The following is a 25,922-nucleotide window of genomic DNA, read 5'->3' on the forward strand; positions in this document are numbered from 1 at the left end:
GGGTGGAATGTAGAGCCAGTACCAAGATTTATAGCTGATCCACCCACGCTCTAATCTGCCTCGCAACTTGCTCCTGGCCACACCCAACTTTACCCCATCTCAGGGGTCATCTTCACCAAAGCTGGGGACAATGGGGCTGAGTGTCCCAGGGGAAAAGTCTGGGCACCCAGGTCTCTGGGCTCCTTTACCCCACACTGTCTTGATGGTCGCCTCCTGCCAGGAACGCCCCAAGAGATGGGCAGCCTGACTTTGGATTTCTTGCCTTGTCTCGACATTTTCTTAGGTCCACAAGGGAAATGGTACCCAAAATCCCTCAACAGGGGCTTCATACAATTCCTTGCTGCTCTCCAATATGAAAAAAATCCTGAAGTGTTTAATCTTAGACTTGAACCTGCCTCATACTAGCCACAAGACTTAGGCCAACTCCCCTACCCTCTCTGAGCCTCAGTCACCTTGTCTCAAAACAGTGGTTGAGAGGGTAAACAAAACGGAAAAATTAAGTCACCAGTTGATTTGGATTTTTAAGATACAGTAATACAGCGAGAAGAATGAAGTTCACCACAGAAAGACTGATACTTTAGTTGAGTCTTATCATGGTTTAGAGAAGCTGAGGAAGTTTGTCCAGGCTGTTGGGACCATGGAGAAGCAGGATGGAAGCTGCAACGGGTCAAGTAGTATGGAACTTCTGGAGGATCAGTCTGGTCAGGAGCTCCTAAACACACCCAAAGTTTCTCCTGATAACAGCCCAGGACCAAGGATCTTGGCCCAAGGTAGTTAGTGCCATTATACCAGAAGATAATGCAGATTCCTTTACTTTTCTTGGATCCTTTAACCCTTTTGCAGGCAGACTAAAGAGTGAGCTCTTACTTCAACTCCATCTCCTAGTTCAAAGGTATCCTAGAACCTCTAGACCAGAATCTCACAGAAAAGGAAGCTAGGCCAGAGGGTCCCAGGAACGCCCTGGGTCAAAAGCAAGCAGGAAGGAAGGCAGATTCTTATGCCTCTTTTCCTCTCCCTTCCTTTCTTCCACCCTCTCTCTAGCTCAGAACTATTGAGCAGACAGCCCCATATCCACCAACGAAGGGTTTACAGGGATCTGCCAGGAATTCTAGGGAGCAAAAGTCTGCCAGGCCAAACAGCAGATAATCCCTATTCACCAGAGGAGGTAGGGCAATGCAGAGGCCAGAGGTCTTTGTGACTTTTCTTCTTCCTATTCTGAAGGTTTTCCTTTTCTCTGAGACCCTTACTTAAGTTCAGGACAGTGAGCAAAATGCTAAGCAGACCTTCCTGAGACCAGGAGAGCAAGGGCCAGGTCATTTCCTGGGCCCTTGATGCTAAGCCTAGGGATTGAGGCATGTGTCCCTGAAAACATGCTGAGGATGGTCTTTCCTGGCATTTTCAGTATATTGTACACTCAGGTCCTAACTCCAAGTAATTGTTTAACCTTGAATAACTCCCCACACAGTCCTGTCTGTAATATGGGACCAGTGTCTTCAGTGGGTCTTCAAGGTTGTGAACAGTGCAGTCTGGGGGCTTCCCAGGGGAAGATGATAGGGGTGAGCTCAGAAGAGGCACTGGTTTTTCTGTGACCACCAGCACTTTTGAGCCAAAGCTGCTGCATCTCTGTCTCCCAAGTGCTAAGCAGCATCCCAGAACAACCTATCTGCCCCTTTCCTGGGAATTGAGTCAGACCAGGTTCTTATGAGTTAGCCACCCAGAATCTACTGGCTCACAGGCAGAGCAGCCTGGTTAGAGAAAGTATTCTGCCCTCTCCATCTCAAAGCCAACACTAAACTTACTATCAGGCAGCCTGGACAGTCCCAAGCCCACAGACAGTGGGCGTATTGGGGGTATGGGCTGGGGTGAAGCTGCAGCCAGAGACATCCCTCATATTCCCATCTTCACAGGGACCCAGGCTGAAGGACTCTTGTCTAGAAGGTGCCACTTTGGGGCAGGAAGCCCATGACAGGACTTTTCCACTATACTAGTCTCTACCCATTATCATTGGGTTTTCTGCCACCCACCACCCCTTACAAATCAGGAAACCTAGAGCAAGGGCCAGGTCATTTCCTGGGCCCTTGACTTGTTTGCTCAAAGACAAAAGGGGTGCTCAGGGGAGTTTACATACTGGCAGGGTTTCTGGAACACACATTCAGCCCTCCCAAGGGTACTGAAACAGGTTAAGGCTCTATGGAGGCCACTAGGCTCCTTCTGAATGGGCCTGGCCAAGTCTCCTCTTCCATGTCACAGGATTCTTCTACTACTCACGACCAAGAACCTGAACAGGCCAGGGAAATAGGTGTTCAGAGGCAATGGCATTGTAATAAAGACACTGATTTTATTTAGTTTGATATGTTTCTATACAGAATGCAGAAAACACATCTTAAAATCATGTAGAAGGAAATAAAAACACGTCAGTGGTTGGTGAACACTTGAATGTGAGATTGGCTCTCCGTCTCAGAGTCCAATGGCATTGCCAGCCCAGTGCTCAGGGAGGAGTATGCCTGCAAAGGCATTGTTGCTGTTATTATTCTGTTCACTGCCCCATTGCCTCCAGTTGCTATGGCAACAGGACATTCTGGGCCAGCCACAGCAGGGCAATGCCCAATGGTGGGGTTGCCAAGGGCAACAGAGCTGTTTTGAAGGCCTTTCAAAGCCCTCACCTGGAACATTGGAAATTGTTTATTTTTTGATGAGGTCATCAGAAAAAAAATCTCACCAGGTCAGATTCCACTTGTGCTCCTGACTCAACTCTGGCTTAGACCAGGGCATAGAAGCATGAGGCCTGGTCACCAGCCACCCACTGAGCCCTCATCTATAGGCTCCTCCTCCAAGGGTGCTGCTCACTCCAGAGTAGCCTACTGGAGGCTGGGGCAGGGGAGAGGGTTGGGCCCTGTGGAAGAAGGCGCAAGGGAAATGCCTCTGGAGAAGAGCAGAAATGAAGAACTTTCCCCTCCTATCTTCCCCTACTGAGGGAGCACACACAAAAACTCTGCAAAACAGTCAAATCCTCTGCAACAGTCAAATCCTCTGCAAAACAGTCAATATGGCTTAGAAGTAGCTGCTCCGTGTGCAGAGGGAGCCTGGGTTCACCCACCCCACCCACCCTCAATCACGGAGGGATACATTATTGCAAAAGGCATTCCTCCCTAAAAGGTACCCGAAATAACTCAAGACATCAAGAAAAGTCATGCTCCAAAACAATTTCTTCCAAAGGAGGAAAACTGAAGCAGAGTGGATGCCCCTGAGTCATGGGACAGAGATGCAGATGGACGGACGGATGTTTTGCTAAAAAAGGCAAGAGAAGCCCTAGTGTAGTTCCAGAATTTAAACTGTTAGGAAAAGAAGGGGGGGTGGTGGTCAAAATGAGCAAAGCCGTCAGTTCCATGGATTCAACACTAAGAGCTTGTACAAACTGCTGTAAGCATCACCATTTTTAATCTTTTTTTTTTTTAATAAAACAATTTGAGGCTGTATAAAAACTTTAGTAAAAAATTAGCTTTGAGAGCCCACAGATTTTTACTATGAACTATTGCTGGCACTCCTCCCCAGCCACCATTTTCCAGTCATTCAGGCCCAAGGCCTGGGACTGGAGTGCCAGAGAAAAGGAAAGGGGTGGGTTTTGGGTAGGACTGTGGACTGTTGGGACAAAGCAGCCAAGGTCAAGTGAGGAAAGAACATCACATGACATAAAAATATTGCATCGTCACCAAAATGTCCCCCACTGAGTGTTTCCAAAAACATGATATTCCTTTTGGGGAGAGGGGGAACATACCAGAAGAAGGGAAAAACAAAATAGGTTGATGTGGTCGAGTCCCTCGACCTCCCAGGTGCCCCCATGAGCAGATGGCCCACCTTGGAGCACCTAGGTTGGGGGCCATGGCCACCAATGCCTCTTGGAGTCCCTTTTCCATGGAAATGAAGACCCCTTGGTGGTGGGCCATTAGTGTGCATGGGGTGGAGGTGGGGATGTCCACAGCCCAATAGGCCCCTCCAGCTTCCAGCCTCTGGCAACAGCAGGAGAGCAAACCCAGCACCAAGGCCCTGGCCCCCAAGCCAGGGTCAGGAGGACCCCATCAGGCTCTGGGGTATCAGAGCAACCAAGTTGACGTAGTGTGAAAAAATAGGATTCCTTTGATAAAAAATACTGTCCCTTGGTCTTCTCTAAGATTGAAACACCCTGGGAGCTTATTTTTAGCAAAGCAATTCCCCGTACCCACCCAAAAATTATACATACAAGTTTAGGTAAACAGCAGATTAAATGTAAAAACTTAACCTTAACTTCTGAAAGTCCTTTGAATTTAATCTTTAGCTACTGTTTTCCATGTTACATCCTGCAGCTAGACACACGTGAATAGAAAAAACAGTACAGTTAGTGTTAAAGGCAAAACGCAGAGAGCTGGGGGGCCACCCAGCACTGCCTGCAAGTTCATTCACGGTTCCTCGCTCCCTCCACCTAACTACTACTCAAACAAATGTTTTCAGAGCCAGCCATCAAAAAACTCAGCGAAGAATTTTCTATGAACAAACAAAAAGCTGTTAGGCAAAAAATAAAAAAGTCCCCAAAGTCTCTCCAGCTGCTTTGGGGTTTGGGAGGACCAGAGAGGGTGGGCTCGTCTAGGCCCCGTGTGTCAGTGTGTGCTAGGTCGGGTGTCAGCTACCGGTGGGTGATGGTCTGCAGGTCACCGGTTTCCACAGACAACACCAAGTTGTCTCTAGGCCCCTGCCCTAACCCTGCCTCCACCCAGGTGCTTGTGGGTTAAGGGGGGACATAGGGAGGGGGTGACCGGTATGGGGTCATGTTCTTGGGACGGGAGCCCTTGCCCTCCATGGGGGCTGTGAAGGGTGGGGGAGGCTGATAAGGAGGTGCATTGGGATCCTCATCCCTCAGGGGTGTGTACTCTCCCACTGTGTCCTGGTTCAAAGGAGTAGTCTCCGGCACACTCTGGTTGGGGTACTCAGGAGGTGGGAGGGGGGCCTTCTCCTCCTGCAGGATGAGTGGCATACTGGAGGAGGGTGGGGGCTTGGAGTCATCTAGCTCATCTGCAAAGATGATAGGCACCCCTTTCTTGATAAAGGTGGCCTGGTCCTCAAGGGTAAGCTTGCCCTTCCGCTTCTTGCGATAACAAATCATTGCTATGATGCCAGCAATGAGCAGGATGGCTGCAACTACCACAGCCGGAATGACTGTGTGTAAATAAACGTCATCCTCACTGCTCTTCTCAGGGTCCCTGTCTGGCATCTCTGTGGTTGGTGCCAGTGAGGACCCCATCTTGGGTGGTAGCACAGGGATAAACTGTAGGTGTCGACAACTGCCAGAACCTGTCACAGCAATGCTCATGGCCTTAAAGTCAGGCTCCAAGGCATTGGAGAAGGCAGACCGAGGTTTCCCATTATCCTCAGCAATCCTCCGACTCAATCCAATAATCTGCTCCTTCGGACAGGGCTCCAAGGGCAGTGTATTGTTGGTCCATTCTACCTCGATTGAGCCTCTGGTGATATTCTGCAGGGTAACAGTGCTGCAGTTTCGGTCACCGAAGGCAAAGGCCAGCTTCTTCACCAAGGCAATCTTCTTGTGGATGTCATTCACCACTGTTGCTGGGTCACCCACAAACTTGGCCTTGAACCTTGCAGGAGCCCTGTCTCCTTGAGGCCGCTTGTGGACATGGATCTCAAAAGCATCTACAGCTGAAAGGCCCCCCTTGTCTGTGGCATGCATGAAATACTCATGTTTGCCCACATGGCTGCTGTCAGGCAGGCCATACATGAGTTGGCTGTTGCTGTTAAACTGCACCCAAGATTTCTCACCCACTAGCTGCTGCTCCCGCAGCTTCAGGGTCAGCTTTAGCTTGTCAGTGGTGGTATCCTCATTGTCATAGAAGGTATCCGATGGGATCTTCACCTCAAAGTAGGTACCCACCCAGGCATCCACTCTGTCAATGTGGTTCTTGAGTTCTGGACGCTGGTTGGGTTCTCCCCCACGGGGCAATCCACTAGTGGTGGTGCGGATTCGAGTAGGTGGAGAGGCCGTTTCCAGTCTGGTGATGGGAGCTTTGGTGGTGCCTCGGGGCACTGGTCGGGGAGTCCGTGGTTTCTTGGTGGGCCTGCGGGTTGTCGTCGTTGAGGAATCAGTTGAAGGCGTTGCTGGTTTTGGTGTGGATACTCGTGGCTTCTTGGTTGTAGTTGTGGGAGGAGTAGCAACTGCCGTGGGCTCCACATAGCCAGGAATGGTCACTGTTGGGCGAATCTGGCCAGGAACTGTGGTACCAGCTTCTGACACCCGAGTGGGCTGAATAGGGCCTAGAGTGGGGGTCTGAATAATGGCACCTCGAGTGCGAATGGTGACTGTGGGTTTTCCAGGAACAGGATCCCTGACAGGTGGAGCCATAGTCTCTGTTGGAGGAGCAATGACTGGAGATGTGGGGGTAGGCACTATCCTGGATGGTGGCTCCTGGATGGCTGTGGTTGGAGGTCCAATGGCAGTGACAGGTGTTGGTGTAGCATGAATTTGCCTCCGTATTCTTTTTGGAAGAGGGGGCTTCTTATTGGCAATATGCCAACCTACCACAGGGTAGCCAAGCTGGGCAGACATAGCACCCTCCCTGGCAGGGGTCTCCACGCCATGAATGTCAGGCACACTATTCTGGTTCAGGGAGCAGCCCAGTTTCCAGGAGAGCAGAGCCCCATTCTCCACAACCTTTTTTGCATTTCCTGGGCCGGCCATGAAGGCTGACATGTCAAAGAGTCTATTATTCACCACTGGCACCAACTTCATGTTGTGAAGTTCCACTTCTGAGAAACTCTGCATCTTGTGCAGGAGGTCAATCCTTTGCTTTGGGGTCATTTTGGTGAGATCAGCATCCAGAATCACTGTCAGGACAGTCACTGGCTCATCAGCAGCACAAGCAGAAAACACTACCTCCCCAGGGTCTGGTGAGGCTGCTCGCATGGACTGTGGCTCACTGTGTTCTTCAGGGTAGACCTCAATAGAGAATACACTGGAGGTTTGAGGGACATGGCTCCCATTGGCCCCCAGGCGTGCAGCGCTCACTGAGATATAATGCACACCTTTATCAGTGTCAAGGGGGAGGCCCTCCAAGGTGTGGCTCTGTGGGTCCCAGTGCAGCCAAGATGGCAAAGCCTCTTTCCCCGCTGCCGATACCTAGAAGAGACATGAGCAGGAGTTACAAGTGCATTACCTTAAAATGATCACACAGCTTTTAACTACTATCCTAGCCTAAGTTGTGTAACAGATTTGATGACTAATTCAACTTTCCTGTTGGGGAAGCCAGAGAGGCACAACCATCTGTGTACATTTCACTTACCTGGCATAAAAGCCTGGGGCTGGATGATGGACTAGCTGAGAAAGTATGCACCCAAGGCCACAAACTAGGGGAACAGCAGTGCTGGCACTCAAAACACATGTCTCTTTCCAGAGAAGCAATGTCATAGAGCTCAATGTTTTGGACTTTTATGCCAGTGATACACCCCACCACCTAATTGCCTGCTCTACCTGCAGAATCAAGTCAAAATGTCTTTTCCCACCCCTCAGCACTCCTCAGCCTCTCCCCAGATTCTGCCCCTGCCCTCATCAGACACCTCTGCTCAGGTCATACACCTGGCCAGCACACCTTTTCTGGGTACAAGTGGAAATGTACATAGATCTGGGTACAAGGGAAGACTCTGCCCAGAATGACTTACTTTGCAATCATCAGGTGATATTCAAGGGTAGTGGAATCATAGCTAGCTGATTCTTTTTTTCCCCCTCTTTTCTTAGTTATACATGATAGTAGAATCCATTTTGATACAATTATACAAGAATGGAATATAACTTATTCTAATTAGGACTCCATTCTTGTGGATGTACACGATGTTGAGATTCACTATGGCATATTCATATATGTACATAGGAAAATTATGTCAGATTCATTCTACTGTCTTTCCTATTCCCATCCCCTCCCACCCCCCTTCATTCCTCGCTTTGTCTAATCTACTGAACTTCTATTCTTCCCCCCACCCTTCCCCTTATTATGGGTTAGCTTCACATACCAGAGAAAACATTCAACCTTTGGTTTTTTGGTATTGGCTTATTTCATTTAGCATGATAATCTCCAGATCTGTCCATTTACTGGAAAATGTCATAAAGTCATTCTTCTAAATGGCGGAGTTATACTCCACTGTGTATATATACCACATTTTCTTTATCCATTCATCTGTTGAAGGGCACCTAGGTTAGCTCCATAGTTTACCTATTGTGAATTGTGCTGCTATAAACATTTATTTGGCTGTGTCACTGTAGTAAGCTGATTTTAAATCCTTTGGATATATACCAAGGAGTGGGATAGCTGGGTCAAATAGTGGTTTTTAAGGAATCTCCATACTGCTTTCTAGAGTGGTTGCAACTGTTTACAGTCTCATGAGCAATGTATCAGTGTACCCTTTCCCCACGTTTCCCATATAGTTAACTGATTCTAATGTCCAAATTAAATCTGTTCTTCAAGAAAAACCGGTACCCAGAGTAGAGGACTAGAATCAACTATTCTAGGACAATGTTAAAGAAATCTCGAGGAATTCTGGTTTCTAAAAGAGAAATTCTGTAGTCAACCAAGTAATAGGAAATGAAAACACAGAGCCTAATTCTGTCCTTGGCAGAGAAGAAGCCTGAGGAGCTCATCCCCTTATTCTTTTTTCTTTTTTCAATAACTTCATTCATTCATTCATTCATTATGTGGTGCCGAGGATTGAACCCAGGGCCTTGCACATGCCAGGTGAGCGTTCTACCGCTGAGCCATAACCCCAGCCCCTCATCCCCTTATTCTAACCAACAGCATCTCCCCAACTTCTTTCAGTGTGGAAGTCTTCTTCCAAGTGAAGTCTTCTTCCAAGTGACATAACGGTAATACTCTAAGCAACCAAGGGAATACCACTACAGAAATTTTCATTATCAGCTGACAAATGGGAAATTAATTCTTGCTTCTTGCCCAGATCTCACACATGCAAGGCAAGCGCTCTGCCACTGAGCTACAACCCCAGCTCAGCAGCTATATTTTGATTGAGAACAAATTATTTCACTATCATCTACTCAGAGTTTTACACTTTTTGAGCAAGCCAAGGCAGAAAAATAGGGCCAAGCCTATCCAACCTATCCTATGCAGATTCTGTTTCCCCAGGGCTCTAGAATACAGGCCATGCACTGGCTGCAGGACAGGTGTGCAATCTGGACCGATAGCCTGGTAGCGGGCAGCCTCCTCAAATCATGAATAATCTGAAGACAGAATGTAAAGGTACTATGGCTTTTGCTAGGTGTGGTGGCACACATCTGTAATCCCAGCAACTCGGGAGGCTGAGGAAGAAGGGACTTCAAGTTCAACGACACCCTTGGCAACTTAGCAAAGTCCTGTCTCAACATAAAAAAAAGAAGTGACTGGAGACATTACTTAGTGGTAACATCCTGGGATCAATCCCCAGTGGGGGGATGGGGGGGATGAAGCTCAGCTCTAGACAGGCTGAAGCTTGACCCAACCTCAGCCCAAATGTACTCATCTATAAAATGAGAGAAATGATCCTATCCTTGTATCCTTATAGGACCAGGTATGCTGGACATTGGTAATGCTTATTCCAATAAACAACATTAAGAATATTGCACAAATAGACTCCACTTCCCAGTCCTCCTTCCCAGTTGGCTTGGATTAGCCCAATGTATAGGGAACCTTGTCTTTGAATTCATACTCTGAAGAATCTAAGAGAAGTGGGGAGGCTCTGGGCAAGATTCTAACAGGAACCAAATTAAGGTCCCTAATGCCAGGGTTAGGGATCTTCAGGGAGTTGATTGCCTGTCAAGACCTGTCTTTCAGAAGAAAACCCTGAGGGGTCATGGGGGAAAAGGACTTGTTGCATATGAGAGTTGAAAGACCAGTATTTACCTCTTTTTTTCTTTTTGTTTTCTTTTCTTTTCAAGACATGGTCTCACTTAGTTGCTTAGGGCCTCATTAAATTGCTGAGGCTAGCTTTGAATTTGTGATCCCCTTGCCTCAGCTTCCCAAATTGCTGGGATTATAGCCTGCACCACCCAGCCCAGTCAGCTTTAAAAATTTAGCAAGCCCCTAAACAATTTTTAGTGAGACCCTGTCTCGAAATAAATAAAAAGGGATGAGATGTTGCTCAGTGGTAAAACACGGATTTGAATCCCCAGTAACACACCAACCACCCCCCCCAAAAAATACTGCCAGGCATGGTAGCACTGGCCTGTAATCCCTGCAGTTTGGAAGGGGCTGAGGCAGGAGGGTCCTGAGTTCAAAGCCAGCTTCAGCAATTTAATAAGACCCTAAGAAACTCAGCAAGACCCTGTCTCTAATAAACAGGCTCAGGGATGTGGCTCAGTGTTAAGTGCCTCTGGGTTCAATACCTAATAAATAAAACGTAGATAAATCTCAGAATCAGTCCTTCCATCCCAAGTCCTGATATCATCTATTTTCACTTGGTCATATTTTTTTCAATTCTTATTAGTAATTTATTTAAAACACAGAGGCTTATATTTTCAATAGTATTTGAGTTGATGAGTCTGGGCAAATGCCTACCCGCAAGGATGCCTTCCTTCACCAACCCACATTTCCCGGTGTACAGTGCTCACAAGGGGCTCATTCAAAAACTGGGGAACACCCACTTGAGTCACGAAGAAACTGTAGTTCATCTCACACACACAGCATTGCCACAAAGGTCTCAAGCATCCAAAGAAATGCTCCTTTCATAAACTCCTCTTCCTGGACAAAAAGAGTATCCATTGTTTTTTGGGGAACAACTGGAGGCCCACGCCAGCAGCTGAGAGCACAGTCCCAGGAAGGGCTGCTCCCAGCTTGCTGACATCTTGGGTAGAGGAAAAGTTCACATTGTCTGCAGGCAAGGAGGGTGACAGGGATGAAAAGTCACCCTTTCCGGGCTTGATCAAAACAAAACATATGAGGGAGCTCTGGAGGAGTAGTCCAGTCATTTCATGATGTGCAAAGACATCTTTCCCTGCTCAACCTAAAGAGGCAGTACCAAGCCTGAACTTCCACTGGTTCACACAACACTACACACAAAGCATCGAGAAGCAGCCAAGAACATCTCCGTGATGGGTGTCAGCTACCACTACGGTGTAGTCCATGGTGGTCTGAGCATAGCACCCATGTCACCTCTATGTGTAGTCATCATTCATCTGCTATACATTAAGGCACTCATAGAGCTCTCAGAAAAAAACATGAGGCCTCAATCTGAAATTAGGTTGTTTTGAAGTCATGATTTCTGACTAAAAAATATGGGCTAGACTCATTCTGAAGCCACTTCAAGCATATTCATACATATTGATGGTATGTTCGGCATCTTGGGTCCCTAAGTTGAATATAATGGAAATATTTAGGAACCCTGGAAACTATGTTGATTTTGTGTATATAATGACATACTAAATGAATCAGTAGATTTAATGCAAGTATATAAAAGAATAGATATATTAATTTTGTGCTTCTAAGTTGGCATGCATGTCTCAAATTATCAGCTGTCAGTATTAGTAAAAGTTATCACTTGAAGTCTTTAGCATTGTTTTGCACCTCATTTTTTCTGAGACAGTTTATGTAATTCTTCCCATGCTTATTTGATCAGCTTCTTTTCTATGTGCCTAGCAAAACAGTTCACTCAGATTAGAATTACTGATCAGGAAGAGAAAAAAATCAAGTGACAATCCATTACAAATTTCGATGGGAGCGGGGTGCAGAGAGAACATGGACAGACTCAAAAAATTAACATATGCATAAATGCATCACAAGAACACAGAAATCAACTTGAAGGGGTTCCCAATGGCCAAATCTGCGATCATCTGAATATCATAACTAAGACAGCAATAAATTATAAACCACTGAATATTAGAAAACAGCAAATCTATACTAATACTGGATTAATAAAAACATGGCTGCTGGGCATGGCAGCATATGCCTGTGATTCCAGCGACTCGGGAGGTTGAGGCAAGAGGAACTCTGCCTCAGCAACTTAGCGTGACCCTTCTCAAAATAAGAAAATTTTTAAAAGGCTGTGAATGTGGCTCTGTGGTTAAGCACCCCTAGGAAAAATCCCTGATACCAAAAAAAAAAAAAAAAAAAAAAAAAAAAAAAATTAATAAAATAAGCCATGGCAGAGTCATGGCTTAGAACTATTTCCCAATGCAAAATACAAGTTTGTGACAGGATCCAGAGTCATAAAACAGTAAGTCCAGAAGATACTAAGAGGCAGCAGGTAAGCTTAGTCTTTTGCTGCCCCTCGCATAAGCTGGCATTTCTCCTATGTACCAACATTAGGGCTCTGACAATCCAAAGCAGGTTTGTAGGTGCTAAGAGTTTTCATTCCTTTTGCCAGCCCAAAAACATCTGAGGGCCTACCAGGTGATAAGACAAATACTCAGGTACTAATAATATATAACAATAAATACTATTATTATGTACAACTTTAGAGCACTAATAAAAAACAACAAAGCCAAACATGAAGACTAATAAAAAATAAAAATTTCAAGAGCAGAAATCTGTAAAGAAAAAGGTAATATAGGATTTTGTGGGAAGGCGGCTTTCACCAGAATAATAGAAGAAAAGGTCTCCAATACTCTAAGGGGATATCAAGTTGAACCTGAAATAGGTGGCTGTCCTCACTCCAGAAAAGCCAAAGGCCTGGGGTAGAATCTAAGATAGGCATGCTCACAGGGTACAAAGGGGCTAATGTGGACCAGACAAGTATACGGAGGGAAAGGGGAGGGACAGGAAGCCAGAGGCCAGATCATATAGGGCTTGATCCTGAGTACAGCTTATAATGGGGGATTTTAAGCAGATTTAAGCTTTAGATAAAGATTTTTAGAAAAAAAGATGTCTTGATGTGGAGAACAAACTAAAGGGGCAGAGACAAGGTGCCCTTGCGAAGAGATGAATAAATAGTAGCTTGGATGAAGGACAGTAGTGATAAAACAGAGATAAGATTCTGGGGTTACCTCAATGAGTGTCCTTGGCAAAAGACCTAAAATTTTCCTCATACACATAAGAACATCAGGCAACCATTAAAAGTTACACTCCTCAAAACAATTAATAACCATAAGGGAAAAAGTTAAGCTACGGTGAATGAAATAAGGTTAAAAAATATGTCCAGGGGCTGAGATTGTGGCTCAGAGGTAGAGTGCTCCCCTAGCATGCGTGAGGCACTGGGTTCAATCCTCAGCGCTGCATAAATATAAAATAAAGACATTGTGTCCACCTAAAACTAAAATATAAATATTTAAAAAAAAAATGTCCAATGCAATCCTAGTCTAAGATGTCTGTATGTGTGCGTGGCATGAACACCTCTTAATGAGCCCAAAGAACACCTTTTGGTGAGAGTTTTTTCTTTCTCCCTTTACTTTGTCCACAATAAAATATATGGTTATAATCAGAAAATTAGGGGGTGGGGTTGTAGCTCAGTAGCAGAGCACTTGCCTACTAGCTCATGTGAGGCACTGGGTTCGATCCTCAGCACCACATAAATAAATAAAATAAAGGTATTGTGTCCATCTACAATTTAAAAATTATATATTAAAAAAAGAAAGAAAATTAACTCCTTTAAACTTGTTTCAGAAATGGGGAAAATCAGACTCCAAGAATGAGATTTAGCTTTCCGACTCCCTGATTCTCCAACCCATACGAATCAGATGCTTAAGACTATTTGAGATAGTCATCTTTTTGAGGGTGAAGGGAGCAGGGCAGGGGGCAGGGGGGGCTTCAGTGCTGAGGAATCAAACCAAGGACCTCACCACAACTACATCCACAGCCCTTCATCTGTTTTTCTACAGGATCATCAGCTACTAAATGGCCTGCTTTCCATAGATAAATATGCTCAGATAAAATCCTGTTTTCCTAGTAAAATCTCTTTACTCTCCCAGTGAATAAGCCTGTTACAAGTCTCCTGCCAGATATTGCAAATATCCAGCTAACTGTATTTGCCCAAAGCACTTCTGGTCAAAATTAATTCATGTAAAACATTCCGATGGCCATCGGAACAAAGACAATCAATGCAGGGTTTCGAATATTCAGGGGCTCAAGCCAGAAGCTGGGCAAGAAATGTATCCTCCAGAACAGCCACTCTTTAACTACAATATTAGCATCTGGCTTGATGAGGTATTAGGAAGATTACATGGAAACCTATGCAAACACTCTGGAAATTAAAAGGAGCTCTGTGGAATTGGGCTGCAACATGAGCCAGGATCATCAGAACTAAAAAAAGGAGGGGGTGGGGAGGAAGGAAGAGATGGAGGAGGAAAGGAGTAGTAGGAGGGGGAGGGGGGAAGGGTAAAGAAGAATAGAGTGAACATCCCTGAGATCACAAAGCCACATAAGAACAAGTCATGAATGACCTAAAGAAAAGGAACCAAGGAGTTGCATGTGAAGAGTAAGTCCATCTAGATTTAACAGAAAAGGGCATAGGACTTACTCTTCACTGGAAAAATGGCATGGAATCTGTGAAACCTGGGAGAGGGGACCTGTGGGTCAGAAAGGGACAAGTTGACAAAGACCCACAAGAACCTGCATTCAGCCAGGTGTGATGGTGCACACCTGTAATCCCAGTGGCTCGGGAAGCTAAGGCAGGGGGATCACAAGTTTAAAGCTAGCCTCAGTGAGACTCTGTCACTAATAAAATACAAAAAGGGGATGGAGATGTGGCTCAGTGATTAAGTGCCCCTGAGTTCAATTCCCAGTACCAAAAAAAAAAAAAAGAACCTGTATATGTTTCAACTAATGGAGTACAGCGGAAATCTTGTAGGAGTTTCCAAGCCTAAGCCTTAAGAGACTAGCAGATTCTACTTCCTGTTTCCTGGAATACCCAAACTTAAAATCCAGCTGTCCCACAGTGAGGAATCCCAAACAGCCCAGGGAGAAGTCTACATGAAGAGAAAACAAGAACACACTGATTAAGAGCACTAGTTAAGCTCCTAGTCAAAAAGGAGCATGAACTTAAAAACAATGAATGAGACACACAGGATTCTCCAGATCCAGATGAGCCACTCTAGTTAGTGCTATGAAAGTAGAAATGAGACTCTCAGACAACGAATGCCTGAATTCCTGATCACAAATTTCTGAAAATGGCTCACTGGGTTATTTTGTTGGTTTTGTCTTTTGTGGTGCTGGGGATGGAACTCAGTCAGTGCCTTACATACAGGAAAGGTCAGTGTTCTGCCACTGAACTAAATTTGCAGTCCCAGCTCATTATTTTAAACCACTAAGTTTGGTAGTTTAAACACATCAATAAATAGCCAAAACACTTTGTGTATGCAGAAGTCTAAATGACAAGCAGATATAAAAACTATCATTACAAAGTACAAATCTTCATATATTTTTAATTTATTTTTAAGTCATACCTCTTTTTTTAATATTTTGTTTTAGTTGTAGTTAATGCCTTTATTTAATGTATTATTTTTATGTGGTGCTGAGGATCAAACCCAGCACCTTGCACATGCTAGGTAAGCACTCTACCACTGAGCCACAATCTCAGCCCCTTAAGGCATACCTCTTTTTTCAGGGGGGGTGGTAAACTGGGACTTTAACGCAGGGGTGCTTTACCATTGAATTACATCCCTAGCCCCTTTAATTATTTTATTTTATTTTCGGGGGGGTGGGGGGGGACACAGCTTCATTGAATTGCCTAGAGAATGGGAGTGTAGTGTACCCCAGTGGTAGAGCAATTGCCTAGCATACGTGAGGTGCTGTGTTCAATCCCCAGCACAACAAAAATAATTAATAAATAAATTGCTTAGGGCCTCACTAAATTGCTGTGGCCAGTCTTAAGCCTGTATCCTCCTGCCTCAGCACCCTATTCCACTCCTGAAGTCCCTGGAATTATAGATATGGCCACCACAACCAGCTAAGCCACATCCCAAGAATGCTGTAAGGCAGGAATCAACAAACTAGGCCAGGGCCAAGTGCAGCCTGCCACCTGTTTTTGTATGGCCCGTTTTTTTAACTTTCTAATGACTGGAGAAAAAATAAGAGTATTTCTTGACATGTGAAAATTATATAGAATTCAGTTTCAGTTTCTGTTAAGTTTTATCGAAACATGGCCATGCCCATTCATTTACATGTTGTCTATACCTACTTTCACATTATGCTGGCTAACTGAAGAGTTTTGACAGAAATCATATGAACCTGCAACACTTCAGGGATATATCCCACCTACCTATCCACCATACAAACTTACTCAGTATTGAGAGGAAATGTCAAGGTTCTACAAGCCCAGGCAGAGGAATAGAATTTGGGGGGCAAAAATTAAGTTTAAGATGCTATCTGAGGTTTATCAGTATTCTCCTGGGAAAATCAGTGGCTGACACTCTCCTGAGAGTTACTTAGTAGATACCAAAATAATTGAGCTCAGAACTGGTGGAGCTCACAATTGAGAAGGAAGAGATATCAAAACTAAAATGGAAGATGAGAAATCTTCCTTATTTATGCTTTGTATCTAGTCTTACCTTGACGATTTCTCCACTGGAAGCAATTAAATCTGTAGGAATGGTCACTTGAAATGAGCGCCCGACGATAGCCGTGCCATCGGGAATGCCAACCACCCTGGGAACAGCTTCATGAAGATCTGAAAGCACTGAATGCATGGACGCTTCAAGCTGGTTCTCCCAGTCCCTGATGGCCTCTGACGGTTCACTGGGCCAGCGAGATTGAATCATGGCCACAGAAAGCAGGAGGACAAAGATCCTCCCCCAGAAGGGGAGCAGCAGTGAAAGGCCCACAGACATCCTCATCCCAGGTCCAAGCTGCTCAAGCCAACAGTCTTGTTAAGGAAGGAAGAAAGTGACGTGGTCCCAGAATTGGGTCCTTACCCTCTATACACCTGCTCCATCTTAGAGCCTGAAAATAAAAGAAGAGTAGATTCAGACTTCAACAATCTCCACAGCTGCAAGACTGTGACAGAGAACTTCTCCATTAGTGAAGGAAATCAGCTAGTCCAGTTAAGTGTAAAATAAATACACACTGGATTTTGAAAACATGGCATAAAAAAGGAAAGTAAGATACCCCATTAATAATTTTGAGACACTGATTACAACAATGATAATATTTTGGATATAATCAAATATATTATTAAATGAAATGCATTAAATAAAATTTTAAAAAATAGTAATAATGAGATCAGTTAGCCAGACATGGTGGCACGTCTAAAATCCCAACAACTGGGGATGCTGAGGCAAGAGGACAGCAAGTTCCAGGATAGTTTGGGCAACTTAGCAAGATACTATCTCAAAAATAAAAATGGAGGGGGGTGTGGCTCAATGGCAAGAGTGCTTACCTAGTATGTGCGAGGCCCTTGGTTCTATACTTAGTACCACAAAAAAAATCTATTTAATAAAACATATTATTGAAATTAATTTCATCCCCAGCACTGTTTTTTTTAAGAGAGAGAATTTTTTAATATTTATTTTTCAGTTTTCAGTGGACACAACATATTTATTTTATTTTTATGTGGTGCTGAAGATCGAACCCAGTGCCCCACGCATGCCAGGTGAGCACGTTACCTCTTGAGCACATCCCCAGCCCCCCAGCACTGTTTAAAAAAAAAAAAAAGAAAAGAAAATTAATTTCACCTGCTTGTTTCTGAGTTTATGTATGTGTGCCTACCAAGAAAATTTAAATGACATATGTGGCTCACATTATATGTCTGTTGGGCAGCACAGCTCTAGATGCAATTTCCATCTTATAGGAAATATGGGAGCCATGAAAAGACATCTGGGTAAATTTAGAATGTGGGACCTTATATAAAATACCTGGCCTGGTCTCTCGAAATGCTAACATTCCCTAAATTTTAGGTAACTGTTCTAGCTTAAGAGTTAGTAACCAGGGCTGGGGATGTGGCTCAAGCGGTAGCGTGCTCGCCTGGCATGCGTGTGGCCCGGGTTCGATCCTCAGCACCACATACAAACAAAGATGTTGTGTCCGCCGAAAACTAAAAAATAAATATTAAAATATTCTCTCTCTCTCTCTCTCTAAAATAAATAAATAAATAAATAAATAAACTTGAATTCCTTAAAAAAAAAGAGAGAGAGAGTTAGTAACCAGGGCTGGGGATATAGCTCAGTTGGTAGAGTGCCTGCCTTGTATGCATAAGGCCCTGGGTTCAATCCTCAGCACCACAAAAAAAAAAAATATATATATATATATATAGTTAGTAACCAGACATGATAGACACATTTTGACTGGATCCTAGATTTACTTCAAACACATACACATAAACACACACACAAACTCAGGTCCCAGGAGATAACAGGGGATCTGCATGTGAGCCAGAGATTGGATTTACTTTACTTCTCTGACATGGTATAATGGCTGTGTATTTCCATAGGGATTTTCCTCAATCTCCCTGTACCCAGCACTGGGTATTAAACCAAGATGTGATCTACCACTGAGCTATATGCCCAGTCTTTATTATTTTTTTTTTTTTTGGTACTAGGGATTGAACCCATGGGTGTCTTCCACTGAACCACATCGCCACATCCCCAGTCCTTTTTGTTTTTTGTTTTGAGACAGGGTCTCACTAAGTTACCAAGGGTTTTGCTGAATTGCTGAGACTGGCCATGAACTTGCAGGCTCCCAATTCGCTGGAATTATAGGCAGGTGGCATCATGTCCAGCTCCCAGCCTTTTTTATTTTGAGACTGGGTCTCAATAAGTTGCACAAGTTGGCTTTGATTGCAATCCTCAGCTTCCCAAGTAGCTGAGATTATAGGCAAGTGCCATCACACCTGGTGCCATAACACATCACATCACATCAATCTTATGGGTTTTCTCCTCTGGCCCCTACAACTCCCCCCAGTGCTGAGAATTGAACCCATGGCATTTTGCATGGGGAGCAAGTACTCTACCAGAAATACACCCCAGCCTAGGAGTTAAAGTCACTTGGCACTGTAACAATAAATAAGACTTTAAAAACTACTTTTTAAGAGCAAAACAAACCAAAACAAAAAAACAACTAAGGATCTACAAAGAAAAATGCAGCAACTGCTACTCCTCACACCCCAAGCATTAATCATAGAACAGGTTTATTATTAAACAAGTAAATTTGTAAACCTGTGCTAGTAAACAAACTTATTTGACCTCTCTTACCCTCCACCCACTAGAGTAACAAGAAATCTGCATACTGTCCTCCATTCCATCAGCATCAGGCAGTTCAGCTCTATCAGCAACACAGATGCCTTGTGGGACCTGCTGGGGGCCCACAGGTGATGATAGACATCACAAGCAACTTGCTGTTCTGGAAAAAGATTAAGTACTATCATGAGCCCACACTGCAGAGGGGCATGTGACATTTGTCTGAACTGGGTAATGCAAAGTAAACAAAACCAAAATTGATAACGAAAACAAGGCAGCCTGGGGTTGTGGCTCAGCGATAGAGCACTTGCCTAGAACCTATGAGGCCCTGGGTTTAATCCTCAGCACCTCATAAAAATAAAGATATTGTGTCCATCTACAACTAAAAATTAAAAATTAAAAAAAAAAAGAGGGCTGGGGCTATGGCTCCGCAGTAGTACACTTGCCTGGCATGTATGAGGCACTAGGTTTGATTCTCAGACCTTTATTTTATTTATATGTGGTGCTATCAACAACTAAAAAAAAAATTTTAAAATTAAATTAAAAATCCTAGATATTATATATAAAGCAAATATAAGTCTAAAATGTGAAAAGAAAGCAGCAGACCAACAAGGGGTCCCAGAACTTCAGAGATAACACAGTGGTGAGTTTTCTGAGTTTTCTTTTTGCCTCAAAAATGCTAGAATTAGAGCTAAAGAAGCTGAATGGACACGGTGGCACATTCTTATAATCCCAGAGACTTGTGAAGCTGAGGCAAGAGGATCACAAATTCATGGCTATCCTGGACAACTTAGCAAGATCCTATCTCAAAATAAAAATATAAAGGAAGTGGGTGTATCTCAGTGGTAAAGAACCCCTGGGTTCCATCCCCAGAACCACCAAAAAAAGAGAGAGAGAGAGAGAGAGATGAGAAGCTGGCAACCCAGAAATGTTAACTGATGAGACAAAATTAAAGTCCCAGGGTTGGGGTTGTAGCTCAGTGGTAGAGCACTTGCCTAGCACATGTGAGGCACTGGGTTCAATCTTCAGTATCAAATAAAAATAAATAAATAAAATAGAGTATTGTGTCCACCTACAAATTATATATATAATATACAAATTATTATATATAATATACATAAAGTTCCAAAAAATGTCTTGCTTTCTCTAATCAAAGGAAAGGTAAGAAGAAGCCTAGAATGACAGAAAACTTTAGGACAATAATAGCTCCAGTCAAACACCACAAGTACTGGGTACGGTGGTATACAGCTATAATCCCAGCTACTCAGGAAACTAAGGCAGGAGGATCACAAGTTTGAGGGCAGCTCAAGCAAATTAGCAAGACCTTATATCTCAAAATAAAAAACAAAGAGTTGAGGATAGGGGATGGGGAAATAGCTCAGTTGGTAGAGTGCTTGCCTCACATGCATAAAAAAAAGTTGAAGATATAGCTCTATGGTAGGATGCCCTGGGGTTCAATCCCCAGTATCAAAAAATATATTCTATAAGAAAAAACTATGGTCCCACCCCTACTCACACCAACAAAGACTTCCACCCTAGTGAAGCTGCAACAAAGTGTACCAAATATCCTCAATAGGGTAGCATCAGAGAAAATTAGATAGCTAGAACTTTCATCCCCACTGGTCAGTAATAGTGTGACAATAGCCCCAGTTATAAGAAGCCTGAATTTTCTTTGCCCAGCCTTCTCCTGCTGGCGCAGTATCAGAAAAAGTCAGCTAAACCAGGCACAGTGGTGAATGCCTACGTGGAATTCCAGCTACTCAGCAGACTAAGGCAGGAGGACTACGAGTTTAGAGAAACTTATGCAACCCTATCTCAAAAATAAAAAGGGGGCTGGGGATGTGGCTCAATGGTAGTGACTGGCAATGCATGAGGCTCTGAGTTTGATATCCAGTACAGCAAAAAAATAGCAAGACGTGGTAGCATATGCCTGTAAATTGAAGCAACTTGGGAGGCCAAGGCAGGATGGTCACAAGTTCAAGTCCAGACCAGGCAATTTAGATCCTATCTCAAAATAAAAAATAAAAATAAAATGGGCTAGTGATGCAAAAATTGAAGATTACACACAGAAAGAGATATAAAAGGACATGAAAGGGCTGGGGATGTGGCTCAAGCGGTAGCGTGCTCGCCTGGCATGTGTGCGGCCTGGGTTCGATCCTCAGCACCACATACAAACAAAGATGTTGTGTCTGCCGAGAACTGAAAAATAAATATTAAAAAATTCTCTCTCTCTCTCTCTCCTCTCTCTCTCTCTCTCAAAAAAAAAAAAAAAGGACATGAAAGCTGAGGCAGAGAGTAGAAGTGATAAAGCCACAAAAGAATGCTGGTAGCCACTAGAATAAGCAGCAAGGAATGGCTTCTCCCCCAGAGCCTCCAGAGACCCTCCCAGTCCTTACCAAGATTTGATTTTGGACTTCTGGTCTCCAGAACTATGAAAGAATAAATGTGTGTTACTTTAAGCCATTAAGGTTGTAGTAATATTTTTACAGCACTCCTAGAAAATACAAGGTTTAATGCAACTCATATCAAAATTCCAGAAAGTTTTCTATAGAGATAAAAGAGTATTCAAAAATTTATATGAATAAGAATTGAATTTAAATAGTTTATATATATAATTATAATATAATTTAGTTGTAGTTGAACATAACATCTTTATTTTATTTATTTATTTTTATGTGGTGCTCGGGATAGAACCCAGCACCTTGCATGTGCTAGGTGAGCACTCTACCGCTGAGCCACAATCCCAGCCCTCAAAATAGTTTTGAAAAAGAAAAATATAGAGAAATTATTTTATCTAATACCAAGATTCAGATATCGTGTAGCTATAGTAATAAGGCAGTATTGGTGGAGGAAAACACACATAGTTCAATAGAACAGAATCCATAAACAGACCTACAGGAATATGCCAAACTCATTTTTTATAATGGTACTAAAGTAATTCAATGGATGGGTTTTGCCTTTCAACCTAAGGTCTTTCAATGGGTGAAGATTAAACAAACTGTAGCAAAGCCCTCTACCACTAAGCCACATCCCCAGCACCCCCCAACCATCAAATACTAATGCTCAATAAAAAGAAATAAACTAGGGCTGGGGTTGTGGTTCAGAGGTAGAGCTCTCGCCTACCATGCATGAGGCACTGAGTTTGATCCTCAGCACCACATTAAAAAAAATAAAATAAAGATATTGTGTCTACCTATAACTAAAAAATAATATTTTTTAAAAGGGAATTTTAAAAAGAAAAGAAATAAACTAGTTGGGTGCTGTGGCACATGCCTGTAATCCCAGCTCCTCAGGAGTCTGAGGCAGGAGGATCCCATGTTGAAGTCCAATCTGGGCAATTTAATGAGACCCTGTCTCAAAACAAAAAATGTAAAAGGAATGAGGAAGTAGTTCTGTGGTAGAGCTTTTGCCTAGTATCCATAAGGCCCCAGTAACACACACACAAAAGAATGAACTACTGATACACTCAATAATTCAGGTGAATTTTGAAGTAATCACAATAGGTGAAAAAGTGTTATAACATTCTTTGTATGCCATTTTTATAACATTCTTGAAATGACAAAATTATAAAAATGGAGAATAAATTAGTAGTTACCAGTGGTTAAGGAAGGACTCCAACATATGAGGGAAGTAGGTGTGGGTATAAATGGGCAACATGAGGGATTCTTTTGTTTTTTTAATATTTATTTTTTAGTTATAGTTGAACACAATATCTTTATTTAATTTATTTATTTATATGTGGTGCTGAGGATCGAACCCAGGGCCTTGCATGTGCTAGGCGAGCGCTCTACCACTGACCCACAACCCCAGCCCCCAAGAGGGATTCTTGTGTGGATGAAAATGTTATCTACCTTTACTATACCAGGTCAGGGTATATTGATTACACTACTGTACTTTAGCGTTCCAACATGTTATCAGGAGAAATTGGGTAAGTATACACAGGATCTCTCTAAATTTTTTTTATTTTATTTCTTCGCTTGCTTTTTTTTTTTTTTAAGTGCTGTGGTTCAAACCCAGGGTCTTCTGAATGCTAAACGTGCTCTACCACTGAGCTACACTCCCCAGTCCATCTCTACAGTTTCTAACTATATGGTAACTAGTTTTGTATGTGAACACAAATTTATCTCAAAATTTTTAGAAATCTAAGAAATAAGCTAGGCGCAGCAGTGCACAACTGTAATACCAACAACTCAAGAGGCTGAGGCAGGAAGATCACAAGTTCAAAGCCAGTCTCAGCAACCCTAAGCTTCTTAGTGAAACCCTGTCTCAAAATAAAAAATAATGGCTGGGGATGTTGTTCAATGGTTAATCGCCCCTGGGTTCAATCCCTAGTACCAAAAAAAAAAAAAAAACGTTTTTCTATTTTTCTTTCGGTGGCACTGAAGGATTACTCCCAGACCTCAGGCATGCTAGGCAAATATCTACTACTGAGTCAAACCTGTATCTCCTTGTTTATTTTGAGACAGGGTCTCAATAAGTTGCCCAGGTTGGCCTTAAACTTGTGATTTTACTGCCTCAGTCTCCCAGGTAGCTGGGATGACAGGTGTGTGCCACTGTGTTTATGGCTTATTGTATCACTTTAATTTCTAAGTTGTTTGTTCTTTGGCCCTTTTTATTGTTTATTTTTTAAGAACCAGGGATTGAACTCAGTCCCCAACCCTATTTTGTACTTCATTTAGAGACAGGGTCTCACTGAGTTGCTTAGCACCTTACTTTTGCTGAGGCTAGCTTTGAACTCATAATCCTCTTGCCTCAGTCTCCCTAGCTGCTGGGATTACAGGCATGTGCCACTGCACCTGGTGGCCCTTTTTATTTTCTGAGACAGGGTCTACCTTGATAAATTGCCTGGGCTGAACTCCCAACTTGCCACCCTCCTGCCTTAGCCTCCCCATTCCCTATGTAACAGTTAAGAAAACTCTTAAAGTTATAGTTACAATTTTAAATAGCATTAAAACACATAGTACCTCCTTTAATTTCCTTTCCCTTTTTCATGCATTTTAACTTTTATTTAGTAAATGGTTCAGCTCAACCAACATTTCACCAAGACAAAATTGTGGGAGTGCAGCAATATATCTAATGTATATCCACTTAATGTATACCCAGCACTCACACAGAGACAGCCACACTCCTAATCAATGAATGAAGAAAACACAGGCCTATTAAAAAACATTTTTTCTTCCTATATGTGTACTCTAGTTTACTTACTTTTTACTTCTTAGATCCAGCTTATCTTTGATTTATTTCTCTAATTTGATTCTCAATTTTAAATTCTCAGCTTTTTGGGGGAAAAAAAAATCAGTAATAAGATACACTCTACCCTGCCAGGAACATAAGCTCAGTCTGCTATCTGTAGACACATGACGACATAGGGTGTCTGTTCCATGGGCATGACTAAGTGCTCTGCATTTAGAAGGCAGGCAATGTACAAGGCACAACTCCAACTACTACATGTAGTTTTATTCTGGAGAGAAAAGATCTTTCTGAAACTTGTCAAAAAGCAGCATGTATCTTTCTGATATTGGCTCCCTATAAGCAAGAGTCATATCTGTCTGTATTAGGAAACTGGTAGGCTGTACCCACACACCAGTATTATGATGGTCCTCTTGAAGGTTTTTTCACATAAGTCTCATAACCACACACTTGATCATAATGCAAAGATCCTTCTCCTCCTCTTTTTTCAGGGATCAGGGCCCAAAGAGAAGTAAATACTCAACCATGGTCACAGAGAGCCTAGTAGTCAGACCATGATGAAAGAGAGGTTCAGTCTTGGGGCTAGAGTTGTGGCTCACTGGTGGAGCACTTACCTAACGTGTGAAGCACTGGGTTCAATTCTCAGCATCACATAAAAATAAATAAAATAAAGGTCCACTGACAACTAAAAAATATTTTTTAAAAAGAGAGGTTCAGTCTTCTTGACAAGACCATTAATTTTAACACTTCACACATATACTCACATTATGTCCTTTCAACTACCAAAAAGTGCTCAAGGCCACCCAAGAATATGTCCCAGGTGATCTTACCACTGTCTGGCTAACAGGAGCTGCCAAAGCTCTCCTACTGAGAAACAAATGATGGGAACTGGGAATTCACTTCCTGTGCCAGCACTCAGTGCAGTGCCCATGTCTACGTCTGAGAGTCTCAATATGGCCCCGCACTTTAATGAAATCCAATTCCATTTAGAAAGGAACTTCCCAGAGCCTTGGGGAAGCCCCTGGTCCTCTCAACACATGTTCTTCAACCAGGGCACACAGGGTGATAGATACAGTTGCCAGGCAGCAATTCCATCCCTCAGTCTCAGATGTCCCGGAGGGACAAGGACACTTTAAAAGTATTCGTGCCTGCAAAGCCTGGAGAGGGCAAAGCTGTTCCAGAAGTGGCTACTCCAACTGCCTTCTCCCTCTTCTCTTGGTAAAAGCCTACAATCCTGCCTAAGAGTTGCCAGTACCTAAGAGGAAAGTCCCACAGCACCCTAGATACATGTAGCACCCAACAGCACTACTTAGGAAGCACTTTCACAAGGTTTTTGAAGGTAAAGGAAGAATACCTGAGCAGGAAACCTTCACCAAGCTCCTGGGAATTCAGTCCCCAAAGATGAAAGGACAATCTAGGGTGAAATCCCAGGAAGCCCCAGACTCAGAGACTCAGCACAGGGATGCATCCTCACCTCACCCAGAGGAACCAGAATGAGCTGGGATAAAGTCAGCAAGTCCTAAGTCTAACTCATCACAGATACCAAAAGCAAAAATCCACAAAAGGCAATGATTTCTGCTGATACTAGTTTTGTTTTTTCCCAAGAAAAGCA

The 25,922-nt window shown here is 43.3% G+C and overlaps 1 protein-coding gene across 16 annotated transcripts in view; it reads right to left on the minus strand.

Moving 5' to 3' along the window:
- Window positions 1-2,318: 2,318 nt before the first annotated feature.
- Dag1 (dystroglycan 1) overlaps window positions 2,319-25,922 on the minus strand; it is a 62,226-nt gene continuing 38,622 nt past the window's right edge. For 13 of the 16 annotated variants that reach the window (XM_048794281.1, XM_015487197.2, XM_048794278.1 and 10 more), the window contains 2 exons: window positions 16,499-16,889; window positions 2,319-7,162 (listed from right to left, as the gene is read on the minus strand). In XM_048794281.1, the coding sequence (XP_048650238.1) occupies window positions 4,760-7,162; window positions 16,499-16,783 (2,688 nt within the window). In that variant the 5' untranslated portion in view covers window positions 16,784-16,889 and the 3' untranslated portion in view covers window positions 2,319-4,759. Of the gene's footprint in view, window positions 7,163-16,498; window positions 16,890-21,516; window positions 21,550-25,922 lie in introns of all 16 variants that reach the window. The other 3 variants (XM_048794280.1, XM_048794275.1, XM_048794272.1) reach the window with 1 other exon arrangement.

Source organism: Marmota marmota, unplaced genomic scaffold, assembly GCF_001458135.2.
Source record: "Marmota marmota marmota unplaced genomic scaffold, marMar, whole genome shotgun sequence".
NCBI classification, from domain to species: domain Eukaryota; kingdom Metazoa; phylum Chordata; class Mammalia; order Rodentia; family Sciuridae; genus Marmota; species Marmota marmota.